At 44.9% G+C, this 20,913-nt stretch overlaps 1 protein-coding gene across 1 annotated transcript; it reads left to right on the top strand.

Moving 5' to 3' along the window:
* Nucleotides 1–438: 438 nt before the first annotated feature.
* Nucleotides 439–20,347, top strand: LOC146856628 (E-selectin-like). The gene is made up of 19 exons (XM_085654810.1): nt 439–577; nt 1,483–1,561; nt 2,047–2,433; nt 3,180–3,287; nt 4,750–4,935; nt 5,044–5,229; nt 5,447–5,632; nt 5,931–6,116; nt 7,614–7,799; nt 9,430–9,615; nt 9,724–9,909; nt 10,127–10,312; nt 12,132–12,317; nt 13,544–13,729; nt 14,496–14,681; nt 14,788–14,898; nt 16,019–16,040; nt 16,152–16,224; nt 19,314–20,347. Exons 2-18 carry the CDS (start codon nt 1,525–1,527, stop codon nt 16,207–16,209), a joined length of 2,769 nt encoding a protein of 922 aa, XP_085510936.1. The 5' UTR covers nt 439–577; nt 1,483–1,524; the 3' UTR covers nt 16,210–16,224; nt 19,314–20,347.
* Nucleotides 20,348–20,913: the final 566 nt, after the last annotated feature.

Below are 20,913 nucleotides of genomic sequence, written 5' to 3'. Positions count from 1 at the left end.
GTGGCACTTTCTTTAACTCGCTTGCTCTTCCTGCACTTAAACATATAAAAAATGTATGTAATTGTAAGGATGTGAAATTCAAATGTGTAATACAGTGCTCCCTTGTTAGCCAGATCTATATATCTATCCATCCATCCATCCATCCATCCACCCGCCGTCCATCTGTCTGTCTCTATCCGCTTGTCTTACTGTTTATCTATATATATCAATTTATACATGCTACATTAATCTCGACACTACCACATGCGAAAAAGAAAGTGTCAATATGTCATTGTGTAATTTGGCATCACGGAGAGTTCTGGGAATCTTTTTTTTCTTAGGGAAATTCTCCTGTCTGCATCCTTCCAATGAATGCAGACCCGCCACTGAGTCATGGGAATTTCAAGGAAACCGAAGCCGGTTGTTCAGGATATAAAGGGGGCTGCTGGATTCAGCAGCAGGACAAAGCACAGGAAAGTCTAGCTGCGAGTGCAAGAGTTGACATCGGACGACAGAGGAGAAGAATAAAACTGAAGCACAGCGCTACTTTTGCCCACATCTAAGAAGGAATCAAAGAGTTACCTCTTCCTAATTGCAGGTAAAGAGGGAAGACCTAAGCGCCACCTTATGTGGAGGGTGCTGGGATGGGAAAAACTTGATTTACAGTGCTAGGATGGCACAGACTCGATTGTTCTTATGTTAGTATTAATTACGAATACTAATATTAAGTAGGTTTGGAGTAGGGTCAGGAAATTGATCACTTGTCAATTTCTATTGTACTGCACGTTTTGGTGCATCAGAACCTCGCTTGAACTTGTTGAGAATGTTGTATGTATGTTCCTGTGCTGTCGTGAAAATGTTCTTTTTTAACGTCTTATATTGTTACTTTTTGCCCCACCCATTTTTCCCAATGCGCCCTGCTTCACACACGTGTAAGAGAGAGCTGTGGTCAATGGTAGTGCTATTTTGGAAGCGCGGATACTATGTGATGTTTTGCCTCTCAAGTCACAATAGATCACTCTGCTTGAGTTTTTTCAACAGGATGTGTCCACCTAGTATTTAATTTTATTTCAATACCATTTATGTTAAAGAGGGCCTGGTTTTAAGTGGCTGTAGCTGTAGCCTTTTCAAGTAGGTTTTTATCAAGATACTTTACAAAGCAAACATGTCATCCAGGTAATCTGGGCTGGGGATACTGGCCAAGTCGAGTCAGCCTCTGGGAAGTGTGCAGGCTTTTGTGTGTTGACAGCTTCGATCCCAGCCTTTTGAAGTGAAACTCGAGTTAAAGTGGGGTGGGTGATCAAGTATGGTAAGAGTCTTATAAACGTTCTTATGACAAATAACCGCCAACTCTATGTGAATGGTCATCTTTAGAGATAGTCCAGCAAGTGTGGCTAGCCCACAGAGAAGCATTGATGCCTGGTATTGGTATTCTGGTTGATGGTGTAAAGTGCACTGTGATAACCTGTAGAGGGGACTGACTCGACCTGTTTCCTCCTACAGCTGCTGGCCCTCAAGTCCAGACCTCAGCGGACCACCGGAAGCATGATTGGCCTGTGGATCCTGTCCATTATCAATTATGGTAAGCTATGAACTGCAGCGGAGTCCGGCATTTTGAGTAAATACACAGAGTCTCACACATTTGCACATAGCATGAAGTCTCCAACATAGCTGGGATGCTGTGCTATTTGACATTCCCTTGTAAAAAAATATACAAGTGGCATTCAGTGCGTTCCAACTAAAGGTGTGATGGTGAGATAGATTGGAGCTAAAACGTGTAGAGAAAAGGGGAAACTTTTGGGAACTAATCAATTCGAGGCACGGTTGCAATCGCAGTTATGAGTATACAATATGGTACTCATTGTCAACCACACAGTACAATGTTTCACGTGTACTGTAATTGTGTTGGTACACACACCCAAACACACACACCTTCTGCCTACGCTCAGTTGAGTGCCAAGCTCAAAAGTGAGTTTATGCAACAAGGCGAGTAGGGCATTGAGCGCACAGAAGTGCCACAAGGTACAAATGAGCGCCCACTAACTAACACTACCTATAATGTTTCAGGACTTCTGATGCTCCCTGGAGTAGACAGCTGGACCTATCACTACTCCAACGACACCATGAACTATACGCAAGCTCGTCGCTGGTGCCGGGCCCTTTATACCGACATGGTGGCCATCCAGAACCAGGCGGAGAACCAGCATCTCAACGAGCTCCTCCCGTTCGCTGCCACTTACTACTGGATTGGCATCAGGAAGATCCAGGGCCAGTGGACCTGGGTTGGAACCAACAAGATCCTGACGGAGGAGGCAACCAACTGGGCCACCAATGAACCAAACAACAAAAGGAACAACGAGGACTGCGTGGAGATCTACATCAAGAGGCGCGACGACCAGGGCAAGTGGAACGATGAATCATGCCGGAAAAAGAAGGTCGCCTTATGCTACACAGGTAAAGCCACGAGCCCATTTATGCTCAACACATTTCCCTTAATTGATTATTTTCACTCGTTTCGTAGTCAATGTATATTTTTCAATATATTTGTCTTTCAAAATATGTTATTCTACATTTTAAATCATACCCGACTGTCAGTATGGTTTTAAATGTCAAAGATGCTCCATTACAGCACCTTTTTTTGTACACAATAATATATATTAGCTTGGGTTTCATTAAATATAAAGCAATTATTCCAATTGGAGTTACAGATTTCCCCTCTTTGAAAAGAAACACAGACATGAGATCCATGAAAAAAATCATCATTCCAAAGTAATAGTAGAAAAAAAAAAAAAAAAAGACATGAGATCCTTGAAAAAAACCATCATTCCAAAATAATAAAATGAATACAAATGTAAATGTTAGTTTGACTTTAGTAATGAGAATGGTAATATTAATCACGTATTTCCAAAAAACAACAATTCAATTGTTGTATAATGTTCCTCTATTGCCTATAATGTTACCTAAGTGTCCTTTAAGGAGTTTCCGAGGTTATTGACCTTATAAAGGCGCTTTGGCCACATCACCCGACAACTTAATGTTTGTATAGCTCCTCTGGTATGCCACACTCTGACTGCCTACATTTGTTGGGCCTTTGTGACATCCCTAGAGCCTACTTGGATAAGTGGGAAGAGTTGCAATTGTTAAAAGCTGATCAAATTGATCAGAGCTAAACATTTAATGGCTGCTTGTTCTTTCTGCAGCCGCCTGTCACCCAGACTCATGCAACGGGAACGGGGAATGTGTGGAAACCATCAATAACTACACGTGCAAGTGCAACGAGGGCTTTTATGGCCCGGAATGTCAGCATGGTAAGATTGCTTCTGTTTGTCTAAAGGGATCGATAGGACCGGGCACAGAGAACCGCTCCAGAAATGGAACCAGGCGCCCTGTTATGGCCTCTTCTTTCTGTGCAGTACGTTGTTTGCGGTGCTGGCTTCTGTTCTGTGTCTTACAGCAGTGATCAGTGTCCTGCTTGATTGTGTCTTTTACTTTACGACGATGCCCTACGTATTTTGCTTAACAATTGAAGATGCCCTCTGTCTATTAATGAGGATACGGTTGCTGTGAATACCTGTCTTCTATCTTTCAGGAATGGGTTCTGTCCTATGTTTTGCAGTTATTTTCAGTGCCATTTATGATATGTTTCCTGTCTTGTATTTGTCGTGTATCTTGCAGTGCTGGCTTGTATCCTCTCTCTTGTTGTTATCTGCCATGTCCCGTGTCCTCTATCTTGCAGCAGTGACTTGTGCCCTGTCTTGTAGTGGTCAGTGGGGTAACAAAACGCGAGGGGCCACTCTGCAAGTAATGCCGAAGGAGCCCCTCTCATTCACATCAGTAGGGGCTCCTCCAGCATGTGTAATGGGGGGGGGGGGCTGCACAGCGGGGGCTGCGGGGGGCCTTTGTTACACCCCTGGTAGGGGTCTGTTCTGTGCTCTATCTTGTGGTTATGGCCCGTTTCCTGTCTTGTAACTGTGACCTGTGTCCTATGTCTTGTAGTGATGGCTTGTGTACTTTACCTTACACTGGTGCTCTGTGTCCTATGTCCTGCAGTGGTGCTCTGTGTCCTATGTCTTGTAGTGATGGCTTGTGTACTTTACCTTACAATGGTGACCTGTGTCCTATGTCTTGCAGTGGTGCTCTGTGTCCTATGTCTTGCAGTGGTGCTCTGTGTCCTATGTCTTGTAGTGATGGCTTGTGTACTTTACCTTACACTGGTGACCTGTGTCCTGTATCTTGGAGTGGTGGCCTGTGTCCTTTGTCTTGGAGTGTATTTTCCCTTACACTGGTGCTCTGTGTCCTATGTCTTGCAGTGGTGCTCTGTGTCCTATGTCTTGTAGTGATGGTTTGTGTACTTTACCTTACACTGGTGACCTGTGTCCTGTGTCTTGGAGTGGTGGCCTGTGTCCTATGTCTTGGAGTGTACTTTCCCTTACACAGGTGACATGTGTCCTATGGCTTGCAGTGGTGACCTGTGTCCTGTGGCTTGCAGTGGTGGCCTGTGTCCTATGTCTTGGAGTGTACTTTCCCTTACACTGGTGACCTGTGTCCTATGTCTTGTAACGATGACTTGTGTCCTTTGCCTTATACACTGATGGCCTGTGTCCTGTGTCTTGGAGTGGAGCTCTGTGTTCTACTTCTTGTAGTTATCGCCTTCTCTCTTTGTCTTGCTCTGATGGCTTTTGTCCTTTATAGTACAATGATGGCGTTGTCGTTCAATGATGGCCTTTGTCCTCTATCTTGCAATGGTGACACGTCTCCTTTGTCTTGCAGTGGTGGCATGTGAGCCCCAGGACGCCCCGGAGAACGGTTTCTTAAGCTGCACTCACCCGGTCTCAGAGTTCAGCTACCTGACTTCCTGCCAGGTGTCCTGTAGGGAAGGCTATGCCCTGGATGCAACTGACACAGTGCGCTGCGCATCTTCCGGAAACTGGACGGCTGCGCTTCCGGAATGTCAAGGTAAAGTCTGTTGATTTTGAAGTCAGGCTCCTTTACCGAGCCGCAGTTGGCTCCTGGAGATGCTTTGATCTGAACCATGAACATGAATGTTGCTTTCTTCCCCTTCAGCCGTGGCATGTGACGCCCTTGTGGAGCCAGCCAACGGGGTAATGTCCTGCTCCCACCCGCTCGGGGACTTCAAGTACAACTCCACCTGCAACGTTGCCTGTGAAGAAGGATTTGTAATGGAGGGATCAGACTTGCTGGTGTGTGAGGCGTCTGGAGAGTGGGATACAGAGAACCCCCAGTGCAAAGGTAAATCATATTTCCTCAAGCTTGAATCCAAAACAGACTTATCTTTGGAAATCTTCCTAACCGGAGTGGTTCCGTCTGTCTCTCTGTTGTCCCCCACCCCGCTCCTTTCTGTCTATCCAAGGACTCTTTCCTCTTCTATCCATTTTATGTCAGCAGCTTTGTTTACTTCGTGTTTGGTGGGCGCCACCCCTTTTAATACTGTAATGATGTTTTTTAGCTGTAAAGTGTGATGAAATGTCGTCGGTTGAACACGGAGCAGTGTCCTGTACCGGTCCACATGGCGATTTCTCCTACAAGTCGACCTGTGACTTCACGTGCGCCGATGGGTTCGCACTGGGCGGGCCCTCCAGCCTGCAGTGCACTGCGCAGGGCCACTGGACGGGGGACGCTCCCAAGTGCCAAGGTAGGATACGTTGTGTCCGCACGCTGAAAATTCGCTTTGTAAACCCTCGTTGTTATAGTGCGCAATTTGATGTGTAAAAACACCTGTAGTAAAGTAGTATAATACTTCATAGTTCAATCCTGAAATTCTATTGTTTGATGTAGAGAAGCCACCAAGCTTGGCCAGCTCCTTCTGATCGACCCTCAGTGTTTCCAGATGTTTCTGACTCTGCTCTCTAGAGAGCTCAGAGGCACCTATGCGCACTCTGTCTAAGGGCGCGTGACTCATGCGGCTTTTGCATTGATTTCTGTCTTCTCAGCTGTAAGATGTGGCGAGGTGACCGGGTCTGAACACGGCTCCGTGGCCTGCACTGGTCCGCACGGAGACTTCTCCTACAACTCGACCTGTGACTTCACATGCGCCGAGGGTTACACACTGAGTGGGTCCTCGTCTCTACAATGCACAGCGCAGGGCAAGTGGACGGGAGAGCCCCCCAAGTGCGAAGGTAAGAGTCTTCTGTTCAGACAACCATGGAAAGACAGTTATTCACTAAAAGTCACAGGACAAAACCGAACTACTCAAACACACTGTCCAAAGAGGTTTTTGTATTCACCAAGCCAGGCGGGCAACTAGAGCCAAATTTCGGGGGTTGGGGCCTGAAAAAGATTTCGGGGGGGCTAAGTCTTCCAGCCATAGGCACGCTGTAAGAAGGGGTGAAAACACAACAAAATCCTCATTAACGAGTAAATGGTCTTTTAAAGACGTGTGAAGTACTCAGGTGCGGATGTGTGTGTGTGTCCGGGAGGCTGTCTCAGCCGGGCTGACACACATGACGGGGGGGCTGAAGCCCGGTGAGCCCAATGGGTGTTGCGCGCCTGCACCAAGCCCTCGATTGTGTTTGGAGTGGTCATATCTGCGTTTCCAAACCTCAGAGTGTGCAGTCACCTCACAATGAGGTGCCCTAAAACATGAACATATTCATGGGGTTTTAGGACATTTTGGTACTGTCTCTGTATATGTCTTTTTAAAATGTGCATTTTCCAAGCCCCTGCCTTGGAATATGAGGGACCCCTCAAATGCAGCTTCCATCTGCCATGTCAGTGCTTTGGAAGAATTTCTAATTCTCCTCTATTAGGATAAGATCTTGGTATAACATGCCAGCACCTATACATAAATGCTTCCCCCCTCCCCATCGTGTCGGCTGGTATCAGTTCTGTTTTATCCATGTGCCACTCAGAGTTGACGTCTCTACTACTGGGTATTTGTACTTGTTAACATACCTAACGAGGAACCAGTTGTTGGCGTTTCTATATGTTGGTGGAATAATTCTGATGCAATGTTTTTCTATAATCAATGTCTGTGTATCGGGTTACGGTGTCAATAATATAAACTCAGAACAAAGTGAATGTATCGTTCTGATAAAAACATAATGATAGACGTATAATATCCATCTATTTATGTATACGAATTATAATTCTGAGATTTGGTATTAAAGGAACCTGGATTTGAAGAATTATGTTGGGGTACCTCCTCCATAAATCTTTTTTAGTTGGTCATGCTTCTGATGATAGTGGGCAGCTATCATATTGGGGTGCACCTTTACGCTGGGCAGAGTATCCCTATTACTTTCCAAGTTTAAATGAAAATAATGGTGTTTACAACAACAATTTAACAATAAAACAGTGGAAAAATTGTTAAAAAAATATCATCTGAGAGTCTCCAATATGCACATCATTCATCCTTGTCACAAAAACTCCAGCGTAGCCAGGAGCCGATGCCGCTCCACACAGAGGCACACATGTAGCTGCGCCCTCAAACTATGCAGATCTCTGAACATATGTGGGTTAAATCCCTCTTACTAGGGCCTTACCATCATCCCGCCATTTTGAAAAATGAGGATGTATTAAAGTCTGTTGAATGAGTATAATAAGAACGAGCCTGGCGTGGGAAGAGTTCATTGGCCTATGGCTGACCATCCTGTGGCGGTTTGTTTCCTTTCCAGCTTTAACCTGCGCGGCTCTGAAAAAGCCTGAACATGGTGAGATGAGATGCACCAGTGCTGTTGGCGACTTTGCTTTTGACTCCAGCTGCTCCTTCCACTGTGAGGAGGGATTTGAATTAATAGGAGAGCCAAACGTTAGATGCTCATCTTCAGGACTGTGGACAGCGAAGGCACCGACCTGCCAAGGTATGAAAGGATCTTTGAGCGTTAGAAGAGCACCCGTGTACCCATGTGTTCTATGCCATGGAAACATGTAACACATGCATGAGAGCGAACAACTGCCCTCAATAGTACAGCTCTATCCCCATTTATGATATGTTTCCTGTCTTGTATTTGTCGTGTATCTTGCAGTGGTGGCTTGTAACCTCTCTCTTGTTGTTATCTGCTATGTCCCGTGTCCTCTATCTTGCAGCAGTGACTTGTGCCCTGTCTTGTAGTGGTCAGTGGGGTAACAAAACGCGAGGGGCCACTCTGCAAGTAATGCCGAAGGAGCCCCTCTCATTCACATCAGTAGGGGCCCCTCCAGCATGTGTAAGGGGGGGGGGGGGCGCTGCACAGCGGGGGCTGTGGGGGGCATTTGTTACGCCCCTGGTAGGGGTCTATTCTGTGCTCTATCTTGTGGTTATGGCACGTTTCCTGTCTTGTTACTGTGATCTGGGTCCTCTATCTTGTAGTGATGGCTTGTGTCCTTTACCTTACACTGATGGCCTGTGTCCTATGTCTTGTTGTGATGGCTTGTGTCCTTTACCTTACACTGATGGCCTGTGTCCTATGTCTTGTAGTGATGGCTTGTGTACTTTGCCTTACACTGGTGACCTGTGTCCTATGTCTTGCAGTGGAGACCTGTGTCCTATGACTTGTAGTGATGGCTTGTGTCCTTTACCTTACACTGATGGCCTGTGTCCTATGTCTTGTTGTGATGGCTTGTGTATTTTACCTTACACTGGTGACATGTGTCCTATGGCTTGCAGTGGTGACCTGTGTCGTGTGGCTTGCAGTGGTGGCCTGTGTCCTATGTCTTGGAGTGTACTTTACCTTACACTGGTGACCTGTGACCTATGTCTTGCAGTGGAGACCTGTGTCCTATGTCTTGCTGTGGTGGCCTGTGTCCTATGTCTTGGAGTGTCCTTTACCTTACACTGGTGACCTGTGTCCTATGTCTTGTTGTGATGGCTTGAGTCTTTTATCTTACACTGATGGCCTGTGTCCTATGTCTTGTAGTGATGGCTTGTGTACATTACGTTACACTGGTGACCTGTGTCCTATGTCTTGTAGCGATGGCTTGTGTACTTTGCCTTACACTGGTGACCTGTGTCCTATGTTTTATAGTGATGGCTTGTGTCTGTTACCTTACACTGATGGCCTGTGTCCTATGTCTTGCAGTGGTGACCTGTGTCCCGTGTCTTGGAGTGTACTTTACCTTACACTGGTGACCTGTGTCCTATGTCTTGTTGTGATGGCTTGTGTACTTTCCCTTACACAGGTGACATGTGTCCTATGGCTTGCAGTGGTGACCTGTGTCCTGTGGCTTGCAGTGGTGGCCTGTGTCCTAAGTCTTGGAGTGTACTTTACCTTACACTGGTGACCTGTGTCCTATGTCTTGTAACGATGACTTGTGTCCTTTGCCTTATACACTGATGGCCTGTGTCCTGTGTCTTGGAGTGGAGCTCTGTGTTCTACTTCTTGTAGTTATCGCCTTCTCTCTTTGTCTTGCTCTGATGGCTTTTGTCCTTTATAGTACAATGATGGCGTTGTCGTTCAATGATGGCCTTTGTCCTCTATCTTGCAATGGTGAGACGTCTCCTTTGTCTTGCAGTGGTGGCATGTAAGCCCCAGGACGCCCCGGAGAACGGTTTCTTAAGCTGCACTCACCCGGTCTCAGAGTTCAGCTACCTGACTTCCTGCCAGGTGTCCTGTAGGGAAGGCTATGCCCTGGATGTAACTGACACAGTGCGCTGCGCATCTTCTGGAAACTGGACGGCTGCTCTTCCGGAATGTCAAGGTAAAGTCTGTTGATTTTAAAGTCAGGCTCCTTTACCGAGCCGCAGTTGGCTCCTGGTGATGCTTTGATCTGAACCATGAACACAAATGTTGCTTTCTTCCCCTTCAGCCGTGGCATGTGACGCCCTTGTGGAGCCAGCCAACGGGGTAATGTCCTGCTCCCACCCGCTCGGGGACTTCAAGTACAACTCCACCTGCAACTTTGCCTGTGAAGAAGGATTTGTAATGGAGGGATCAGACTTGCTGGTGTGTGAGGCGTCTGGAGAGTGGGATACAGACCACCCCCAGTGCAAAGGTAAATCATATTTCCTCAAGCTTGAATCCAAAAGAGACATATCTTTGGAAATCTTCCTAACCGGAGTGGTTCGGTCTGTCTCTCTGTTGTCCCCCACCCCGCTCCTTTCTGTCTATCCAAGGACTCTTTCCTCTTCTATCCATTTTATATCAGCAGCTTTGTTCACTTCGTGTTTGGTGGGCGCCACCCCTTTTAATATTGTAATGATGTTTTTTAGCTGTAAAGTGTGATGAAATGTCGTCGGTTGAACACGGAGCAGTGTCCTGTACCGGTCCACATGGCGATTTCTCCTACAAGTCGACCTGTGACTTCACGTGCGCCGATGGGTTCGCACTGGGCGGGCCCTCCAGCCTGCAGTGCACTGCGCAGGGCCACTGGACGGGGGACGCTCCCAAGTGCCAAGGTAGGATACGTTGTGTCCGCACGCTGAAAATTCGCTTTGTAAACCCTCGTTGTTATAGTGCGCAATTTGATGTGTAAAAACACCTGTAGTAAAGGAGTATAATACCTCATAGTTCAATCCTGAAATTCTATTTTTTGATGTAGAGAAGCCACCAAGCTTGGCCAGCTCCTTCTGATCGACCCTCAGTGTTTCCAGATGTTTCTGACTCTGCTCTCTAGAGAGCTTAGAGCAGAGGTCTTCAAACTTTTGGATGCCGAGACCCCCCTGTCAACATTTTGAGGCGTAAGGGCCCCCTCTTGACAAAAATTTCTAAACCTGCACCCACCAACAATGCACCTCATCTCTCTATAGCACCTTTCTGACAAACATTACATTTTTTATAGCGCTACTCTAGTTTACTCACACTCATTTCTGTGATCTGCATGGTACATATTCTTTGTAGCATGCATATTAACCCTCTGCATTGTGTGGGTGACAAGAGTGCCCATGTGAGTGCACGGTGAGTGATGCAACAGTGTGAGAGTAGGGCAAGAGGAGTGATTGCCGGGTGAGTGAGGTGGCGTATGAATTTACATGCGGATGCAAGTTCAGAATGGGATGAATGAATGTATGATTACTGATGGGCTTGTTTGAGTGAGTTGCATATTGAGCAGTGAGGGGAACAGGTGAGTGAAGTGTCACATGAGTGCAGGATGAGTAGTGTACTTGTGTGACTGCAGGGTGAGGTATAGGGTGAACAGCGCAAGTGCATTGTGAGTGCAGAGTGATCACTGTAAGTGCAGGGTGAGCGGGTGAATGATGTGAGTGCATGGTGATCAGTGTGAGTGCATTGTGATCGCTGTGAGTGCAGGGTGAGCGTGAAAGTGAAGGGCGAGAATGAGGAATGAGTTATCTGAATGCAGGGTGCATTCTCAGACCCATGAAGTAACTCAGCATGTTATTGAAGGCGGTGTAGAGTTTAAGATCTAAGTTAAACTATTGCGGCATTAATCGGGGATCGAGGGTGAAGGAAATAAATAATGTGCTGATCCTGCAACAAACTTACAGTCCTATGGTTAGGGTTGCCAGCAGATTATTTTGATGGCCCAGTCGGTACAAAAATAAGCAGTCACCTAAAGCTGTATTTTCAGCACTTATCTGTGCATACTTCGAACAGCAAATATAAATAGAAAGCACTTTTAATCGTGTTCTAGGGCTGCCTCAATGATACTGATAAAGAGAACAAAGACAGAAAAGTCACATAACGAATGCATACATACTTTTTTTATTTATAAGTCTATTTAGTGTCAAGAGGAGATCTTTACAGGCTCTTTAAACAAAACATGGCATGGCATTTTTCTTTTAGCAACCCTACTTTATATTCCTTTTCATTAAATGCATTCTTACACTACAGCAGTATATGTAAAATACAAATGTAAAGAATAGGCCTAGTGGGGACCCAGGGGGTACTGGAACCAGGAAAAAAACTAAGCCTCTGTAACTAGTTCACAAAGGCATGTAAAAATGCAAATGGTCTTTAAAGACCTGTGAAAAACTTGCCTGAGATAAGACTCCAGACACTGCCCCCAGCCCACAGCAGCTCGAGTTGCACTGCAGCAGCCCGGGCTGGGACACAGGATGGAGGAAGAAGGGGGGCTGAAGCCCTTGGGCCTGGGATGAAGTGTGACTGGGAAGGCGCGACCCCCTTTGCATCGCTCCACGCCCCCCCCTGGGGGTCGCGCCCCACAGTTTGAAGACCCCTGGCTTAGAGGCACCTATGCGCACTCTGTCTAAGGGCGCGTGACTCATGCGGCTTTTGCATTGATTTCTGTCTTCTCAGCTGTAAAATGTGGCGCGGTGACCGGGTCTGAACATGGATCCGTGGCCTGCACTGGTCCGCACGGAGACTTCTCCTACAACTCGACCTGTGACTTCACATGCGCCGAGGGTTACACATTGAGTGGGTCCTCGTCTTTGCAATGCACCACGCAGGGCAAGTGGATGGGAGAGCCCCCCAAGTGCGAAGGTAAGAGTCTTCTGTTCAGACAGCCATGGAAATACAGTTATTCACTAAAAGTCACAGGACAAAACCGAACTACTCAAACACACTGTCCAAAGAGCTTTTTGTATTCACCAAGCCCTCGGTGGTGTTTGGAGTGGTCATATCTGCGTTTCCAAACCTCAGAGTGTGCCAGTCACCTCACAATGAGGTGCCCTAAAACATGAACATATTCATAGGGTTTTAGGACATTTTGGTCCTGTCTCTGTATATGTCTTTTTAAAATGTGTATTTTCCAAGCCCCCTTGGAATAGGAGGGACCCCTCAAATGCAGCTTCCATCTGCCATGTCAGTGCTTTGGAAGAATTTCTAATTCTCCTCTATTAGGATAAGATCTTGGTATAACATGCCAGCACCTATACATAAATGCTTCCCCCCTCCCCATCGTGTCGGCTGGTATCAGTTCTGTTTTATCCATGTGCCACTCAGAGTTGACGTCTCTACTACTGGGTATTTGTACTTGTTAACATACCTAACGAGGAACCAGTTGTTGGCGTTTCTATATGTTGGTGGAATAATTCTGATGCAATGTTTTTCTATAATCAATGTCTGTGTATCAGGTTACGGTGTCAATAATATAAACTCAGAACAAAGTGAATGTATCGTTCGGATAAAAACATAATGATAGACGTATATTATCCGTCTATTTATGTATACGAATAATAATTCTGAGATTTGGTATTAAAGGAACCTGGATTTGAAGAATTATGTTGGGGTACCTCCTCCATAAATCTTTTTTAGTTGGTCATGCTTCTGATGATAGTGGGCAGCTATCATATTGGGGTGCACCTTTACGCTGGGCAGAGTATCCCTATTACTTTCCAAGTTTAAATGAAAATAATGGTGTTTACAACAACAATTTAACAATAAAACAGTGGATAAACTGTTAAAAAAATATAATCTTGGAGTCTCCAATATGTACATCATTCATCCTTGTCACAAAAATCCAGTGTAGCCAGGTGCCGATGCTGCTCCACACTTAGGCACACATGTAGCTGCGCCCTCAAACTATATAGATCTCTGAACATATGTGGGTTAAATCCCTCTTACTAGGGCCTTACCATCATCCCGCCATTTTGAAAAATGAGGATGTATTAAAGTCTGTTGAATGAGTATAATAAGAACGAGCCTGGCGTGGGAAGAGTTCATTGGCCTATGGCTGACCATCCTGTGGCGGTTTGTTTCCTTTCCAGCTTTAACCTGCGCGGCTCTGAAAAAGCCTGAACATGGTGAGATGAGATGCACCAGTGCTGTTGGCGACTTTGCTTTTGACTCCAGCTGCTCCTTCCACTGTGAGGAGGGATTTGAATTAATAGGAGAGCCAAACGTTAGATGCTCATCTTCAGGACTGTGGACAGCGAAGGCACCGACCTGCCAAGGTATGAAAGGATCTTTGAGCGTTAGAAGAGCACCCATGTATCCATGTGTTCTATGCCATGGAAACATGTAACACATGCATGAGAGCGAACAACTGCCCTCAATAGTACAGCTCTATCCTCTAAGAGGTACAGTTATTATGCAGGAAAGGGTTCATAAGATACATTATATCTTCATCATTTCCAGGAGTGTAAAATGGGATGCAGGTTGACAGACTTTCGCCCTTCAGAACTTGGGTACCATGAGCGCCAGATTCAACGTGAGAGTAGTCAAGGGTCGACCTTCTAAATCGGGGGAAGATACTTTGATTCTCTTCTTAACTTTTAGGCTTAAAAACTATTTTCTTGACCCTCTGCAAATCACTTTATCTGCCTCTACCTCCTTTCCTTTAAAAAAAATACACACGCACACATATCAGTAATCATTCCTATATATTTTAAAAAAACGGGGCGATATTTCACAATTTGAAAGAGCCCATAGGTGATTCAGTATTCACCTGTTCATGTTTGTCGCATGAATAGAATTAAGGAAAACTGTAATCCTTTCACCCATTCCTGGCTGGAAGAGATACTAGTATCCATAACCCAACCTTTCATTGTTGTGAGGCAGAGGATATATTGCCCAATTGGAAGTTGCCACAATGTAATAAATGTTTTGTTTTTTGCAAAGTCGTTGAACGTATTGTACAACTGCGTTGTGAGAGGGTGGCAGATTTTGGAAGTGTGCGTGTGTGATGTTAGTAACCAGTTCGTGTCCTCTCCATGACAGCTGCACAGTGTGAGATCCTCGCAGAGCCGCACGACGGGACCATGAACTGCTCCCACCCCTTTGGTGACTTTCAGTACAAGACAGTATGCAAGTATGAGTGCACCAATGGGAAGACGTTAGAGGGCGTCAGCACTCTGGAATGCAGTACTTCCGGGAACTGGACCGCGTCACTTCCGCAGTGCAGAGGTATGACATGTAAACCAGGCGGCAGCTTTTGTCGCTTTTCGTGCTCACTATTAACTATCAACGACATCCAGGCCAGACCATCTCACAGTGCGCACTTCTCTTCCAGAACCCGAGGACCCAGATGTTTATGTCGCGGTTGGAATCGCAGCAACTGGGGCGTCCCTGCTGTCCATGGCGTCCCTCATCATGTTTCTTATTAAGCGTCTGCGGAAGACAGGTGAGGCGTGTTCTTGAGCTATGTCGAATGCTGGGTTTTAGTCAGAAACTTATGGTCTCTTTATGGTATTCTGATCAGTTCCTGCTTCAATAGAAATGCCTCTGTGCATATTAATGCCCCAAATACATGCGTTCCATTCAATATTATAAATGAGACAACGCCATTTTGAACAAATAAGGGCCAATAACACTTGAGATTAGAAACACTTGTGCACATAAACCTACATTCACACTTGTATTACTGTACGGCAAAGATCAAATCCCACATTATTTCCATGTAGATTAAGAGCCTTATGACGAGCCACATTAACCCTCCCCCTCCCAGGTAACTGAGACTGGGGCACCGGCTGCTATGGTTATTACTGGGGAATCGGTGATTCTGACCTAATGACCCTGCTTTTATCCCATCACTCCCGGTATTTAACCCGTAGAGTCTCCGAGTGAAACGCACCCGATCTGCAGATTTACAGCGGGTTCCCTGAGCCAGATCCCAGTCCAGATGGGCCAGCACCTCCCATGACTGTGGATCCCTGTCAGAATCACTGAGGCAGGTGGGACAGGCCACTCACAGGAAGCACTAACTGCTCCCGCCTCACGCATCCCAGGGTACAAGAGCCTCACTGAGCAGATCCCTTGGGACCACAATCACGAGGCCTATTGATGTGATCTCAGTCACTCGCCCTGAAGTAATCCATTGTCTGTGGTTCTTGTTCAATTTCGAAGTGTATAATTACTACTCCTAAAACACAGCAACATAAACCTAGAGGGCAATATGTTCTGGATTACATTATTGAGGGGATGACCAGATCAAAATCCACTTGAGGATCCATCTCGTGTGCTTTATGGCCGAAATCCAATCTCAACAGCTCTTGTAAATAGCTTATTATAGGAATATATACAATATTTATGACCCTGGTGCACATATGCCCCATTCGGAGACATCGAAGATGGGTTTATTTTTGACATCAGCATCATATCTGGAGCTGATTTTATGGAATCTGTGAACAGACTAATAGCTAGTTTTAAGTTTTTGTACAAATAATAAGTTGTCACTCTTTGATGATAATTGTATGTATTTTATAGACAATGGCTAACTGTTCATCTTTTTGTTCTGTTAACAGCAAAGAAGTTTCGTCCCTCAAGGTAAGCTCAGACCCGTTCTGCTGAATAAAGAACGTCTTCATTTACTTTTAGACTTCCTTAGTTTTTAAAACCAGGAGTTGTAAGTGTTGTTATTTTTTGTGTGTATTTTAGTAGCTGCCAGAGTCCTGAATCTTCCGGGGTTTATCAAAGCACCGTGGAGCTAGTCTGAGAGCGGAGTGATGAGGTAAGCAATGTTAGATTTAGCCATTATTGGCAGAGTTATTTATGTGTCTGCTTCCAACTAATTACTGACAGGGCAACAGTATAATCAGTGAATATGAGAGGGGACAGCGGCATTGCATTGTGGGTGAGAGCAAGGTCTGCTTTGCCTAGAATGCTCTTATAATTGCGGAATCCCCCTCAGTATGATGGGAATGGAATCTAAGACAAGTGGAAGAAACTAAAAAAGGCAATAACGAGTGATAGTGGAGGCAAGTTGTGAAACTTAAGTCAGGGTCAAGCTGGAGACTAAGGGGCCGATTACGATGGCGGGCGAACTTAAGTCTGTTCTTCCATCGTAGCGGGATCGGGACCGCCCACCTGTAACACGGCGGTCTCGCACCCCTAATTATGATGCGACCGCCACCGCAGCGGTCACATCTGGCAATTTAACATTGCGGCAGGTGCTGCTGGCTGCAGCACCCGCCGCAATGGTAAATGGCCATGTTATGCTATTCCCTGCACAAGGTGGCAGGTCCCATGCGGAGCCTGCCAGCTTGTGCATGGAATTGTAGGGGGGTACCATGGGTACCACCCCAGTGCACAACTGCATCCCCACCACAGAGGGGGGCTAGCATCCGCCAGTCTTTTCATGGCGGGTCAACCGCCATGGAAAGGCTGGCTGACGCCAGCATTGTGATCGGGCGAGCGGCGCCTTCGAGGTACCCCCCCTATATCTCCTGCCTTATCCACTCCGCCAAGCAATCGTTACGATTGCCTTTGGCAGAAGCGTGGCTGGCGCTCTTTGCGCCCGCCAGGCTTGTGGCACGATTCCCCCACCATCTTAATGTGGCGGGGAGAAATGGGAGCCAGATGGCAGAGGGACAGCCACCGCCGGCCCTGTGGTGGCGGTCTCTACGCCATTGTAATGAGCCCCAAAGTGCTCACTTATTCCTCTTCAGGTCCAGTGAAAAGACCATGTCTTTTTATTCTGTTATTTTTGGTCTTTAAAACAACTGAGTTCTCATGAAAATGGGATCAGCTTAAAGCTGCAGTTGTAAGGTGGTGTAAGCAACTTTGCGAAACATCACCTATACCTCTGTGTATGGATGGATCACTGTATATTTGTTTTATTGATCCTAGTAGTGCCTTTGATTTATCTGAAAATGTTTAGACAAAAAGGAGGGCCCCCAATGAGATTATTCCATTCTTAGGCCATTTATACAAACATTTAGAAGCAAAACTTAGATTCGGAACATGGGTGAACCTTTTCATATAAGTGGAGCGGTTCGACAGGGGTGTGCATTGCGGCCCTTCGTTTTCTCTTTATACATTAATGTGGAAGAAACGCTCCAAATGTTGGGTACATATAACCCCAAGATTGGTAGGCAGCAGGTCTCGATACTTCTGGATACAGATGAAGTGTCTCTTTTATCGTGGACCCCAAAAAGCCTGCGACCTTTAATAAATTATTTTACAGATTTAAGGGAAAGAGGAGTATGAAAATTAACATTGCTAAAAGCTATACAATAAGTTGTGGTCGAGCAGGAAGGAAACAGCAGATCTTTTTTTAAGAACGGGAGTAAGTTACAAAATACCAACACTTTCAGCTATCTGGGGATCTAGTTTACATCTATACTGGACTGGCAGCGCCAAAGGGAGATCTGTGTTTCCAACATGATCAAGATTAATGAAGGGCTGATGAGGTTTGCCTCTAAATTTGGCCATACACCTATTGCCCAGATGCTCACCCTTTATAATGCTAAACCAACTTCAACTGCAGTGTATGGCGAAGTGAGCTGGGCTATAGGGAAGAATAGTGTTTTACAAACACAAAAAAATGCCTTTTTAAGGAGACTGCTGCTGTCTGTTCCCCGCTGTACCCCGGCTTCTATTGTGCATTGGGAGTTGGGTGTTAATTTCCTCTCGGATATACTTGAATCTAAACCCCTACTATTGTGGCAATCAGTTTGATCCAAACAAGTTTAACCAAGTTCATCTTAAGGACTGTATGGGCCTAAATATGATGAATAGAATCCAGTGGCTAAGGAACTTAAAAAGGCTCTGTCAGGCTTGGACCAAGCGGAGAGGGATTTGTGGTCTCATCCAGAGGATACCTTAAGGTATTAAAAAAAAACAATTAGAAAGCATGTGGTGGAGGCCTGCCATGGGAAGAGCGAACAAGTAAACCTTCCTAAGGAGACAGTGGGGTGGTACAGAGTATGGAATTAGCAGTCATGATGTAAACTGTACCACGTGATAGTCAACAATGAACAGCACAGGTATCTTTTAATTTGCTTTCACCTGCCCATTTTCCATTATTTGACTGCACTCCTAAAAATGAGAGCTGGGGAAAAATTACCAGAAAAGTCCCTGTGATAACCGATTGGAACAGTCCACTCAGCACATAGAACTTTTCTGTAAATTTTGCCTGATCTCTGGAAAATCTCTTCTTAAACCATTATTTTGTACAAGAGAGAATTATTTATCATCAGGTGGCTTTTACATTTCTCTCTGAACTAGGGGACACAAGAGTATGCTATAGGGTTGCCCTGTTTCTTTCCAGAGTAATCCACATTAGAGCTTTCTTAGATGATTCAGGAAACCCGAAAGCTTAATATGGGTTAATGTGCCAAATTCGAATTCCTTGCTTTGTTTTACTGGTGATGCCATTAGGGCTTCATGGTTAAATGTAAACCGTGTCCACAGAACTCAATTTTAACCATATGGTTATAATTTGCTTTGATGTATTTATGCATGACGTTTGAAGTTAATTCTGTTTTATGTTTTATTTTAACTGTCTTGGCACCATGTGAATTTTGGATTTAGGAGACTTATGTTTTTAATAACAGTGTAATAAAATATTGTCATATTTTGTGCTTTTATGGCCCAGACAATTTGCACTGAATAAAACTTTTCAGACTGACTGACCTCTGTGTATATATGGGGGAGTGCTTGCCGGATTGACTGTCCATCCAGTGTGGAAGACAATAATTGAGGCTACATGAGGCCTCAAGTCATGGGCATCAAATATGGGTTCAACTGGTAAAAGCAGATTTGTATGAAGAGGATTACATTCTATCATTCTTAAATATCTCAATATTGCATTCACAGGGGTGGAAAAAATGACCAGGAGTGTGGATTGGTGTCTCAGCAGTCTCAGAAAGATGGGGATTAGCAGAGAACACAACACGCTGCTCACGGAGGCATCAGCACCAATGAGGTCAAGACCAGTGTATCTCAATATCACAATGAACATCAACGTGGGACATGGTACGAAACTTTGAAACAGAATCACAGTTGGACTCCATCATAAAAGTCAACTGCTAAAATAGCACAACCTCAACCACTTTTTCTGCCACTAAACCATTAGGCTTTCCCAGAAGCCTGCAGATCTTGGTGGAAGCATAGTGTAGTTTCAGACTATCAGTTACATATCTTATGAACGGTCAGATAATTATCCTTCTCAGGGGACCAACAGAAGAATAAGATGGTTACTCTGCACTAAAGACAGAGTTCTGTCTTCCTTTCACACATGCCTGTACTTTTCATCTGTTGAGAGTCTGAACTAACACCAAATAGCTCTGTAAATTGGAGCTGAAATGGGATGAGTCTGGAGTGGAGGTTGTGCTCACACCAGACAAATGAGTGTCTGTTTTTTAGGACATAAACAAGGTGCATCTAAAGGTTGCATCACAAACATTTGATGGTGGCACATGGACTGATTGGTGCACGGCATTTTTGGCAGATGCAATTTATGACATTTGCGCATACGCCTCCCACTTTGTGCTTTTGAGTGTCTGAGGACCTTTACTCGCCCATCGATCCAACTGGAAGGCATCAGATTATTTTCATAACACAACTATTTTAAGACATTGACTACAACTGTTATTGAAGCACTGTTTGATCTGGTAGAAGAATGTATTTCATTGGTTACCCTGAAAAAAAACCACATTGGTGACAGAAAAAAATGCAAAGATTTTGCTGAGCGTAAGCAATGGAAACATATTTCGAAGAGTCAACATTAATTTATCCCTATGGGATTTGGTCTCAAAATAGATTTATATTGTTAAAGGTACTGCATTCGGCTCATGTAAATGATGCTTTGAAATTGACGGACTACATATCTAAATACAGGGTGAAACTGTAAAAAGAATAATGTTTATTGCACTATTTATATGTATATATTATATATATATTATTATGCATTTAATTTATTAAAATATTTATTTATGTTATAAATACTTGATATATATTGTGTATGTAGCAAAGATGATTTTTTGTTTCTTTTAGTAATAAACATTGATATTTAAAGTGCTCGCTGAAATATTTTCCTGGTTAAAATTAAATCTAAAACATGTAAAACAAAAATTCCATTAATCTAATTTATAATAAAAGAGTACTAGCGATTACTACACATCCATTAAATCATGTGCAAAATGTGTAAGACCCGTTCCATGTACAATCAAAGATAGCAACAACATCTTTTGCTAAAACAAAGACTCCAAACTATAAGATTGCCAATATCTTAATCTTACATAAATCTTTCCCTTCTTCAGCTTTCACCAATATTTAGGGCCTTATTGCGACTTTGGCAGTTCTCCTGCAGCACCACCACCGCTCTGCCTGCGAGAGGATTGCCATGACCACGGTACGCCCGACCGCCGGATGCAGAGTTGAATCCAGGGCAGGCGGGTGGTGCTGCGGCAGTCCC

Source organism: Triturus cristatus, chromosome 4_1 (assembly GCF_964204655.1).
Source record: "Triturus cristatus chromosome 4_1, aTriCri1.1, whole genome shotgun sequence".
Lineage (NCBI taxonomy): Eukaryota > Metazoa > Chordata > Amphibia > Caudata > Salamandridae > Triturus > Triturus cristatus.
This window is presented reverse-complemented; position numbering and strand designations above follow the sequence as displayed.